Source organism: Molossus molossus, unplaced genomic scaffold (assembly GCF_014108415.1).
Source record: "Molossus molossus isolate mMolMol1 unplaced genomic scaffold, mMolMol1.p scaffold_m16_p_17, whole genome shotgun sequence".
NCBI classification, from domain to species: Eukaryota; Metazoa; Chordata; class Mammalia; order Chiroptera; family Molossidae; genus Molossus; species Molossus molossus.
Genome location: NW_023425352.1, coordinates 1,668,734 through 1,681,033, shown reverse-complemented (window position 1 = coordinate 1,681,033; position 12,300 = coordinate 1,668,734). Strand labels below are relative to the sequence as shown.

Here is a 12,300-nt window from a genome sequence, read left to right as displayed (position 1 = left end):
GCTGGGCAGCTCGCTGAGGCTCCACAGCCTGGTGTCAGGGATGCTTGTGGGACAGTCTCCAACTGCATAGGAGGCTGAGCTCAGTGCTCAAGGGGGGAGGAGGGGAGGGTTTCAGATGGGGAAAGTGGGGATGGATGGAGACTTGCCTTGGGCTGGTGCACACACAGTGCAGTGTACTGAGGATGTGTTGCAGAATTGTGTTAACCTATATAATTTTGTTAACCAATGCCACCCCAATAAATTCAATAAGAAGAAAAAAAGACTCTTCTAAACTCAGATGACCAGACCAATTTTCACCTAAAATGTAAAAGGATTCTGCCAGCCAGTGTGGCTCAGTGGTTGAGCGTCGACCCTTGCACCAAGAGGTTGCCGGTTCGATTCCCAGTCAGGGCACATGCCCAGGTTGTGGACCTGATCCCCAGTGGGGGGTGTGCAGGAGGCGGCCAGTTGATGTTCTCTCTCATCGATGTTTCTATGTCTCTCTCCCTCTCCCTTCTTCTCTCTCTATAATCAATAAAGAAAAAAAATGTAAATGTAAAAGGATTTGTCACATGGTGCTATCGGCCGAATGCTTGTGTCCCCCTAGAATGCATAATATGACATTTAACCTCCAGCGTGGTATTAGGAAGCAGGACGGTTGGGAGGTGATTCGGTCGTGAGGGTGGAGCCCTCATGGATGGGATTAGTGCCCTTGCAGGGAGGCTCGACCTCTGGGGAAACGGTCCCCGCCAGACGAATCTCCTAGTCACTGACCTTGGGCCCAGCCCCCAGAACCGTAAGGAAGAAATATCTGTTGTTGGTCAAGCTGCCCAGTTCATGGCATTTGGGCGGAGCGGCCTGACGGGACGGAGACACAGCGCCGCCCGGAGGACAGCTGGACGCGGCTCTAAGCGAGCACCTGAAGCAGAGGGGCCGGGCTGCTCACCTCAGGCTTGGGATGGTCAGTTCTGCGTGGAACTGCTCGGGCAGGTGTATCACCCACACGCACTGCACGTCCGTGGGGTAGTCTGCGGGATACCCAGGACTGGAGAAGGAGCCCGAGAGACTTGACAGGACGCCCCCGCAAGAGCCACGTCCTCCTGTGAGACAGCGAGACGGCGGCGCGAGGCTTTTTCAGGCCCGCATGCTGCGTTTGCCCGGGCGCAGAAGCCAGCATCCCACCCAGCTCAGCTGTGACTCGCAATCGGCCGGCTCGCCCTGGCAGGGGCAGAGCTGTGGCCTGGCCGTGTGTGACGGGCCCCGATGGGGGCGGGAGGGGAAGAGGTGTGAGTGACAGGCAGGACCCTGACATGGTTGTGGGTTCGCCCAGGTGTGGGGTGTCCAGCCCCCAGCTCCCTGCCAGGCGGCCAGACGAACTCACGACCCACCGCCTCCCTCCCCTCCGGCAGCCAGGACAGGCAGGTGTCCGCGGTGCTGCCGTGATCCACCCAAGCAATCCCGTCGTCTCCGGAGGTACTTTCCTCGAACGGGAGTTACCTTGTGGCCCGGGAGCTTGAGGAATTACAGCTGCAAGAACCAGAACCAAGGAGAGTCAGGAGACAGCTTAGCAGCGTAGAATCGCTTTACACTTATGACCGAATGAAGGCGCCTGCCCCTCCTTGCTCGGCTGTCAGAGAGGAGGGCTGGGGACGCCACTCCATCCGGGAAACCAGCTCTCAGTTCGCTGTCCGAGCCCCGGCTCCTGCCCCCGGCCGCACATCAGGACCCCGTGGGAAGCTTGAATGTAAGTGACGACTGGGCGGGACCCTAGAGACTCTGACGTGGCTGCTCTGGGCGCCACCTGGACCCTGGGGGCTTTAAAAGCTCCCGGGTGGTCCCAGTGTCCAGGTCGGGACAGGTCAGACTTCTTATTCACTCTGCGGAGATGTGTCCAACCTACCTGGGGGTGTAGGAGTCCCAGCCGGAGCCCAGTCCCCAGCATCTGCACGCATGAGAAAAAGGTGAAGTTAGGCCCGGCCGGTGTGGCTCAGTGCTTGAGCATCGACCCTGCACCAAGAGGTCCCGGTTCGATTCCCGGTCACGACACATGCCCAGGTTGTGGACCTGATCCCCAGGGGCGGGCATGCAGGAGGCGGCAATTGATGTTCTCTCTCATCGATGTTTCTCTCTCTCCCTCCCTCTCCCTTCCTCTCTCTCTCAAATCAATAAAGAAAAATTACTTTTTAAAAACGGCCAAGCCAGGAAAGCTAAGCTAAGTTCCAGGAAGGTAAAGAAATGGAGACTTTCTGGTGTGGGCGGGTGTCGCGCAGGCTGGCTTCCTGCCACGCCAGCAAGAACAGAGCGCGTTCCAGCGTCGGGAGATGCCGCAGAGAGCAGGCCCTGCCCTCCGTGTGGCCCTGGAGTGTGTGCCAGGCTCCCAGCGGTCTGTGTCAACCTGGCCAAGGGACATGCCCCTGTCGGGCCACTGTCCTTAGCTCACCTGGCCCTGCTCTGTGCACACCGTCCATCACCCAGATGCCACTGGAGATCAGAAAGAAACTGCCCTGGGAGGAGGGGCTACCTGAGCAGATGACACCAGCGTCCTCTTGGTGGCCGCAGTTGTGGTCGGACCAGCTGGAGCTGGGGCACTGGCTGAGGTGGCTCTCATGTCCTGAGCACTGGACGTTGTCCAGGAGGATGTCTCCAGAGCCCGGGCCGAAGTGGGCCCTTCCGGGAGCAGCAAGGGCCCGGCCGCACCCCAGCTGTCGGCACACGACCTCGGCGTCGCTCAGGTCCCACAGGTCATCGCACACGGTGCCCCAGGCGCCCTGGTGGAGGACCTCCACGCGTCCTGAGCACCGGCCCGAGCCGCCCGCCAGCCGCAGCTCCAGTCTGTCTTCTAAACGGAACAGGGTTTGCTTCTTGAGTTTGGAAGGTTTTACGTGGAAAGGCTTTGCAGACCCTACATTTGTGGCTAAAACAAATACATGCAAGAACAAAGCCTCGTGGGGCCCCGAGGTCCTCACAGGTGGGCTGCAGGGCTGAAGAGAGATGGAGGAGGGTTTGAACCTCAGCCCTCCTGCTTCCTGGACGTGACCTGGGGCCAGTTACTGCGCCTCCCAGCCTCGCTGTCACATCTGTAACATGGGGGCGCAGGCAGCATGCACCCTAGAGGGCTGTGCGGACTCGTCGACGAGAGCGGGGCTAGGAGGCGCCCAGCACACCGTGATTTCTGCAGATTCTGCCCTGCGGGTCCCTGGGTCACCGTGCAGGGTGACTGGGAAGTGGCTCCAAGCTGCGTGTCGGGATGTGTCTTGGTAAGTGCGTGAATCGATGTAGTTTTAGTTCCTGGGAGGCCCCAGGCCCCAGGGAGGCTCTGACTGCAGACAGCGGGGATGGCTATGCCTGTGGCTAGCTGGGGTCACCCGCCCTCTCCTTGAGACACCCCAGGGCCAACTTCCCTGACTGTGTGTAGGCTCTGCCACTCTGGCCTTTTCCCGTTTCTCTTTCCTCCCCAGCGCCTCCGCGCTCGGTTTTCTCTCTGTCTGGGTGCCTCTTCGCTGTCGCTCATCACGCATCACCCCCTCCGGGAAGCCCTGCGCCCCCACCCCACCCACAGGGGCACCTCCTCCAGCCCAGGCAGTCTGCACTCTCCTGCCTGGGTCTTCCCTCTCAGCCTTTGTTTCTCCCCGTCATCTTGTTCATTCGCTCGTGTCTTGGGGCTTGGCCCTCCCACACCCGCAGTGCTGTACACTCGAGGGGAGGGTGTGGCGCCGTGTGCTCTGTGTCTCCAGCACCGAACCCTGGGCCTGGCGCATGCGAGGGCCTCGGAAATATTGTTGGACGAGTAAACAATGACCGTGAGTCAGGGAATGGTCAGCGTACCCAATCCTGGAGGCAAGGTCTCGGACATGCTCGGAGGGTCTTCCTTACCAGGAGAAAACACATCCCTACCCCCACCCTACCTCCAACTGCAGCCGGGGACTTACTACTGAGCTTTCTGAAAAAGTCACGGGGGTTCCTGCCCCCCCCTCCGTGATGCCCCTGAGCACCAGGGACTCCACAGTGGGCTTGCTGGCTTGGCCCTGGAATGAAAGTCTGTAGAGCCATGGCTGGCAGACGCCACAGGCCTCTCTTTGGGGGAGTCTGGGGGTGCGGTGGGGCAGCTGGTGGAGAGAAATGGTTCTTCGGACAAGTTTAGCTTCCAGATTTCAGCACCCTGGACAGTCCCCATGCGGCGGGTGAGGGGGACACAGGCAAGCCCAGGGCTTCCCCTGCAGGGGCTGCAGCCCCCCATTCACACACACCATCGCCTATTCCAGCTGCCCGGGTGGGGGCGGGGGCGCTCCGGGAAACCTGCAGCTACAGGGAGCCGGTGGGAGGAAGGCTGAGGGCCTTTTGAAAATGCACCCCAGGCATCTGCTGGCGGGAAAGTCCCTCCCGTTAGAAAACCGTTCTGTCTCTAAGGACCACTTGACGCTTCCTACCCGACTCTCCTTGGTCCTGGGGAACCACACTGAACAGAGCGTAAAAGCCAGTGTTGCTGACTGTGGAGTCACTTCGGAAGACCACCGTCACGGTGTCCGAGGAGGAGAAAAACATCACGGGGACCGGAGCACAGAACTTCCCTACGGAGAGCGCGGCGATTCTGGGGCCATCGAAGATTTCGACTGAGTCGTAGGGGCACCCCAGGGCGTCTTCCAGGCTGGGGGGTCAAGCGGAGATCTGAAAGCTCAGACAGTATGACAAGCATAGGCTTGAATGTTCGGATTCTGCTTTAAATTGCACAGGAATATGTAAAATATAAATTAAGCTTTTCAGATGCCTTATTGTCAGAACTCTTACTCCCTTTGTCTGAGGATCAAGTGAGACTTACAGTTACAACTTAGTAACAGAAATGTTAAAATGATCATTTTAACCAATCACAGCTGACAGGGAAGATCGGAAGCGCTAGTGAACATTGCAAATAAATTCTTGGCAGTCAAATGATCGGCCTGTGCGCGACATCACAGCCAGATTTCCCGACCTCTGTATCTCACAACGCTTTTCCTGCCCAAATTCTTGGGGAGAAAGAACATGATTTTAAAATAATGTCAGCAGCTCAGCCGGTGTGGCTCCGTGCTTGAGCGTCCACCCTGCACCAGGAGGTCGCCAGTTCGATTCCCGGTCAGGGCACACACCCAGGTTGTGGGCCCGATCTCCACTGGGGGGCAGGAGGCGGCCAGTTGATGTTCTCTCTCATCGATGTTTCTCTCTCTCTCCTTCTCCCTTTCTAAAAATCATAAAAATAAATGTCAGTATACGGGGTGGGCAAAGTAGGTGTACAGCTGTGAGTACATGAAGCAGAGTTTATTCTTGTGCTCCTGTTTATTACTTGAAGTATTACTTGCCACAGGGACAGCTATAAGCCTACGTTTCCCACCCCCGCAGAGAAGAGTGTCTGCCCTGAGGCCATCCTTTCGGAGGGGGCGTGTGAGGGGCAACTTTGAGGGGAGAGACAGCAGATACCGACAGACCCTGGAGGTCTATCTTTGTCCCGGGTTTGTCTGACTCCACAGACTGGCAACAATCCACGCGTGCTGACAGCAGTCACGCCAGCGTTTCCCGTGGGCAGCGCCGTGTGTGTCGTGTGCGGGAAGGAGAGCCTCGTCCACCCTCTGCTTACAGAAGGGAAGAGCGGGGCTCCGACCTCAGACAGGCCCGAGGGTTCGCCGCGGGCGCCTTCGGGAACCTCAGCTCCGCTCCCCCATCGCCAATGGGGACAACAGGGACATCGATCTTAGGGCTGAGTGATGCTGGAATATGACAAAGATGACCAGTGCACAGTCCAGAGCCTGACGCACAGTTGACACTAAAAGGATGTCAGCTCTTATTGTACGTCGTGGGGATGAGGACGGCAGTGACTTCGGAAACTCATTCTCTCCACGTTGGAAAGAGGCCATGTACCCACTGTCTCCTTAGACTTTGTGGCAACGTTTAGAAGATGCAGGGCCCGTGGATGCAGTGTGGATGCATGTGTGTGTGGACAGCCTCTTACTGTGGGTTTAAAATCTAAATGAAGGGCCCTGGCCGGTTTGGCTCAGTGGTTAGAGTGTCGGCCTGCAGTCCAGAGAGACCCGGGTTCGGTTCCCGCTAAGGGCACGTACCTCGGTTGCAGTTTGTCCCCGGCCCTGGTTGGTCGAGCGGGTGGCAGCCACTCGATGTGTCTCTTTCACATCAATGTTTCTCTCTCTCTCTCTCTTCCTCTCCCTCCCTCCCACTCTCTCTGTACAAAAAATGGAAAAATGTCCTCGAGTGAGGATAAAACATAAAAATAAAAAAAAAGTTTAAAATCTAAATGAAGGAAGAAGAAAGTGCAAGAGGTTAAATATTGGTGCCCAGTGTACAACAAGGCAAAGCTGCTGAGAAGGATTTTTGCGGTATTTTTGGAAATAAAACATAAAAAAAAAAAAACACATAGAAAAATGACCAAAATAAGGTTCTGACAAATAGGATAATAAATTATAGAATTTTTCAAACTAGAAGGAGCTCGTTGGCAGCACTACAAAGTTGGCCCACGCTTCTGCTACAACGCATTGTGTGCCTTTCTGGTTCTATCCCTAAGGGTTTCCCACCAAAGGAGATACCTTCTAAGATTTCACAGACCGATATTCTTATGGCGATAGACCCGTTTCCTAAACAGTCGTTTTCTTACTTCAGACTGGGAATCGTGAGCCTTATGCGGAACGTTCTGCCCACGCGGATCTCCCACACGCACTGGGTGTCTGCGGGGTAGTGGTCCGGGTACCATGGACTGGAGAGTGAGCCGGAGAGGCTGGAGATGACACCTCCACAGGAGGCTCCTCCTCCTGGAACAGCAGAGGAGACCGTCAGGGCGTCCACACGCGTCACCTGGGTGCTCTCGGTAGGGACCAGCTCCCCCTCCCCGTCCCGTGCCGGGTGCAGTTTGGCAGCCTGCCGCCCCCCTCGGGCACACACAAGGCTCCGGGCAGCTCTTTAACCTGAATGGCTCCTGGGAAGGAGAGTCCTTCCGTCTAATTCTGATGAGTCAGAAAGTGTGACTGTGCGAGCGTCCGGCCTTCCCCGCCCCCGCCACCCTGTGACACAGAGGACGTTCCATTTGTCCAGTGTGTGCGCTGTGTCGCCCTCTGTCTGAAGGGGGCACCTTGCTGGGAGCGGGCAGGGTGAGCTACAGAGACCGGGAAGCAGAGACGGAGACACGGGCCTCGCGTGCCTGGGCGAGCGTTCTGGGCAACAAGAGACTCGAGAACAATTTTGGGGTCTGTTGACCTGGGGACACAGGGGAGACTGGAGCTGCTGGGGACTGTTTGAAAGCTTGGGATGGGGACCTCCTTCCAGGTACTTCCTCATCACTTTCCCTGGGCAGACTGTCTTCTTTAACTCCGTATCTGCTGAGACTGGAACCCACAGGGTTTTGGCTTCATAAGGGTTAAACGAGATAACGGTGAGATCTAATCCTATGTCCGTTGCCTATTCATATAGGTAGACACGTACACACACACACACACACGTGTCTTTAAAGCAGCCAGCCCACAAAACGGCAGAAAACTTGGAATCATCAAACTATTTTAGAGAAAATTTGAACACACAGTGAGTGCGCTTTATTGACCTGTCCCTAAATTATTGTCACTCAATTGTCTTCTTTCTGGTCCCCACTGACCCACTTGTAATCGTCCCCGTCGATAGCTCTGTGGTTGATCGCATTTGTGGGTTATAACAACTGGGACCGGGTCGGACTGACATTGAAATCCCTGGGCTGTGCACTTCCCGAAACCTCTACACGGCAGGGGTGATGGACTGGTGCCCGTTGTGAATGCCCAGTGCAGGGCTCTGCCCCGAGGAGGCAGCCTGAGTGTGGCCAGGGGACTGAGCCACACTGTCTCCAAGCCTCTCATCACCCTCATGCCTGCTCAGACCTGGGCACATGCACATGCCCCCTTCACAGTCTGCTCCTTCAGTTAAAAAAGTCAGTATCATCAGGCATTAGATGGCTTGATGCCACGTCGGATGCCAGGCTGTGGTGAGGACGCAGGGGCTCCTCCAGCGGAGGTCCTGACTGCCCTGGCCACTGTGCCAGTCTCTCTGTGCCACGTCCCGGGCACACTGCCCGCATCCAGGGTGATGCCAGCATCTCGTAGGATGATTCTCTTAGCATGGAGTGACCACGTCAGTTTACAACAAGCAGTTACCTGTTAGGTGATCCTGAGAAGCTGTAGAAAGACCTAAAAGGAAAAAAGGCGTCAGATAACAATGATAACGCGATGGCACCTTTCACTCAACACGGTCTTCGTTCCCTGCCATCCGCGGCATTTTAAGCTCGGCTGAGTTACGTGAAATGAGAAAACTGCAGATGGGCGTTCACTCGAAGGGCCGCTGTCCTTGACCCTAACCATGGCTCTTTAACTTTAGACAGCCCTGCCCCCTCGCTCATGACCCCAACACACAGAGCTGGCCGTGCCCAGAACACCAAGGCCTCCTCCAGGCGAGTGCCCGAGAGAGATGCTTCTGCCGATGACTTGGGGTCTGTGTGGTCGCTGAGGCTCTGGGACAGCCAGGTGCATTCAAAGAGCAGGAGAGAGGGCTTGAGAAGTCCACTCTGCCGCTGTCAATCGAGTGCTCCTGGGCGGGCTTCTGGACCGCCCCCTCCTCAGCTGTGAAGATGAACTGAACTCATTTATGCGGAAACCCTGGCAGGCTGCCGGCTGCTGCAGGTGCTACAATGAAACGAAACGCCCTTTGCCCGCTGCTGCAGGTGCTACAATGAAACGAAACGCCCTTTGCCCGCTGCTGCAGGTGCTACAATGAAACGAAACGCCCTTTGCCCGCTGCTGCAGGTGCTACAATGAAACGAAACGCCCTTTGCCCGCTGCTGCAGGTGCTACAATGAAACAAAACGCCCTTTGCCCGCTGCTGCAGGTGCTACAATGAAACGAAACGCCCTTTGCCCGCTGCTGCAGATGCTACAATGAAACAAAACGCCTTTTCATATACCTTCAGCATTGTTTCAGGATTTACACCACCAGTGTTGGTCTGGTTTTCCTAACCTTTGGTTGTTGTTGCAGATGAATGCCATTTAATCATTATGAGATTTTTGAAAACAGGTACACGTCATAAGGTCCCAAGAGCGTGTGCTAAGATCGATCAGTGTTAAAAGTTGGTTCTACCGTTAACTTGCTGAGTCATCTCAGGAAAGTGACTTAAAACCTTTCTGTGTCTCAAATTTTTTCTTCTGTAAAATGTAATATCAAATACGTTTTTGCAGGCGTGTCCTGAGGATTACAGTAATCTGAGCACGATGTCCCCATTTCTGCTCTAGCTTTGCCTGGTCTTTGTGTAGTTGGGGCCAGTGGACTGTGTGGGAATAAGACTGGCGCCCAGGTGCACCAACCCCTGGGTTCAAATCCATTGGCTAGTCCTGGGTGCCTTACTACCTTTCTTGTCTTGACTTACCTATCTGGAAAATGGGAATAAGTACTTACCTCAAGGGTTACTGTGGGGATTAAATGAGTTATAAATACAAAGAGCTCAGAACAGGGCTGGATTCTCAACATTTATACGTGTTTGATATTATTATCATTAGTATCACTATAAAGTCGTTTGCGCTAGGAAAACATATGGACCTACCTGGAGGTGTGGGAGGAGGCAGCTCTTCGGCATCTGGGGGCATAAAGAGGGGCAATGGGTCACTCTCTTTAGTGGATCCAAAGTGTGGGGGGAAATGGGGTGAGGGGCATGGGTGGGGCATGAAGGGAAAGGACTGTGGTCTTGTGGGTATGAGACCAGAGCACCAGAGCTGCCTCCGGGCCATTGCAGCCCTCCCCTGGCAGGTCCTCGGACCCGAGGGGCAGGGCATAGCAGCTGGGTTGCTTCCGGGGATCAGGGCTGGATTGCCTGTGGCCCTGCTAAGGCTGAATCACCTGGCGTACTTGCTACAATGCAGATTCCAGGGCCCCCTTTCTTTCTTTCTTTCTTTCTTTCTTTCTTTCTTTCTTTCTTTCTTGTTAATCCTTACCCAAAGATATATTTCCATTGATTTTTAGATAGAGTGAAAGGGAGGAAGGGGGGAGAGAGAGAGAGAGAGAGAGAGAGAGAGAGAGACATGAATGTAAGAGAAACACATTGATTGGTTGCCTCCTGCACGACCCGAGCCAGGGTCGGGGATCAAACTTGCAACACAGGTACATGCCTTGACCAGAAATTGAACCCAAGTCCCTTGGGTCCGTGGGCCGATGCACTATCCACTAAGCCAAACCAGCCAGGACTCCAAAGTCCCTTTCCAAACTGAGTTAGTCATCCCTCTGGGGGGAGGGCCCTGGACCCTGCTCTGCAATGCTCTGGGCGGGGGTTGTGGGGTGTGCACACAAACGCTGAGGACCTCCCGTGTGCAGTCGGGGGCTGCCCACGGTGGGCGTGTATCTGAGCCCAGGGCTGGCGTGGAAGCTCTGTTTGATGAAAGAATGAGCATGTGGACGGATGACGGATGGATGGACGGACGGATGGATGGATGGAAACACCACCTGGGATGCATGGTTTCAAAGTACATAACATCTGAAATGACTGCCTGAGCAGGGAGAGGCTACCTGAGCAGGTGACACCGGCGTCCTCGTGGTGGCCGCAGTTGTGCTCTGCCCAGCCGGCGTGGCCACACTGGCCCAGGTGGCGCTCCACCCCAGCGCACTGGAGGTCGTCCAGGAGGATGGCCCCAGAGCCCGGGCCGAAGTGGGCCCTTCCGGGAGCAGCAAGGGCCTGGCCGCACCCCAGCTGTCGGCACACGACCTCGGCGTCGCTCAGGTCCCACAGGTCATCGCACACGGTGCCCCAGGCGCCCTGGTGGAGGACCTCCACGCGTCCTGAGCACCGGCCCGAGCCGCCCGCCAGCCGCAGCTCTGGCCAGTCCCCTGCAGACAGAGATGGCGCGAGTCCCCAGAAGGCCCCCCTGGTGCCCGCCAGCAGGACCACGGGTGGGGGAGGAGCAGGCGGCCTGTGGGCCTGGGGGTGTCCCTCACTGCTCCTGTGTTCCCGTGTCGTGGGTGTCTTCGGCCAGTTTCATTCATGTCAATGGTTCTGATTGATTATCCTTCACGTTAGACATGGATCATACTGCTGTAAACCCAAGAGCGTGGTTCCTGCCCCCGGGAAGCCTGCAGTCTACTCATCAGTCAGCCGTGGACACGGGTCCGCGCACTGTGCCACATCGTGGTAAGCGCAATGAAGGGAAGGGACGGGGGCTCCGAAGAGACCCATGGGGGGCAGGGGGCATGGGCTGGGAAGACCCTCTCCAATCGGCGAGAAGAGGCTGGTCAGGGAGGGGGCTGGGGAAAGGCCTTCGAGCCAGAGGGACAAACATCTACAGAAGTCCGGACACCCCAGTTCATTCCTGCAAATCCCTCACACACACGGCCCCGTCACGCATGAAAAATCCAAAGCAAGAACTCTAAATGAGACTTTCAAATGACACCTGGATGGTGAGAAAACCCCTGAGGTTTAGACAGAGGCTGAGCTCTCGGCTGGGAGGAGAAATAGACCCAGGACAAATCAAGACAGTTGCCATTAAATCCCTCCAAAACCTCCAAAAGGGTGACCTACCTGGACCGCTGGTCAGCGACTCTTCAGCATCTGTTTACATAGAGAATCACTGTGTCAGTATTTTCAGAAATCCTGACTTTTCCTAACTGAAGACAAAGATTTTAATCACATCCTTCTAAGTGTTTATTAATTGGACACAGGAAGAGTTAGTGCCTTTAAGTAATACCATCCCAGGCCCTGGCTGGTTTGGCTTAGCGGTTAGAGTGTCGGCCAGCGGACCAATGAGTCGCGGGTTCAATTCCGGCCAAGGGCCCGTACCTCGGTTACGGTTCGTTCCTGGCCCTGTTGTGGTCGTGCGGGAGGCAGCCACTCTATGCATCCCTTTCACGTCGATGTCTCTCTCTCTCTCTCTCTCTCTCTCTCTCTCTCTTTCCCTCCCTCCCACTCTGTCTGAACAAAAATGGAAAAAAAGTCCTCGGGTGAGGATAAAAAAGTAATAATAACACCGTCCCGGGAGGCCCAGCTCCCCCGTGGACCGAGAGCGCGCTGTCCCGACGGGAAGGGCGCAGCAGGGACGATATGACGGAAAGTAGCAGATGAGTTTCACTGTGGACAGTCTTCGGGGTACCTCAGATTCAGACAGTCACCCTCCAGAGCAGGGGGACGTGGGAATACACGTGGCCCATGAGGGTGTAACTGAGTTAGACGTGTCACACGTGACAAGACCCCACAAAGCAAAAGGACGGGTGCGCGAATGCAAAGCAAACAAGACGGTGCTGATAACATGTGCCTCCAGGTAGAAGTCGTGGGCAGCAGGTCCCACGGACCACAGAG

General features: G+C 55.9%; 1 protein-coding gene across 1 annotated transcript in view; it reads right to left on the bottom strand.

Moving 5' to 3' along the window:
* LOC118632667 (deleted in malignant brain tumors 1 protein-like) overlaps positions 1-12,300 on the bottom strand; it is a 163,148-nt gene that overhangs the window by 39,342 nt on the left and 111,506 nt on the right. The window contains 6 exon segments of the mRNA XM_036265900.1: positions 2,480-2,818; positions 4,407-4,624; positions 6,614-6,767; positions 8,130-8,162; positions 9,565-9,597; positions 10,521-10,838. Of these exon segments, the coding sequence (XP_036121793.1) occupies positions 2,480-2,818; positions 4,407-4,624; positions 6,614-6,767; positions 8,130-8,162; positions 9,565-9,597; positions 10,521-10,838 (1,095 nt within the window).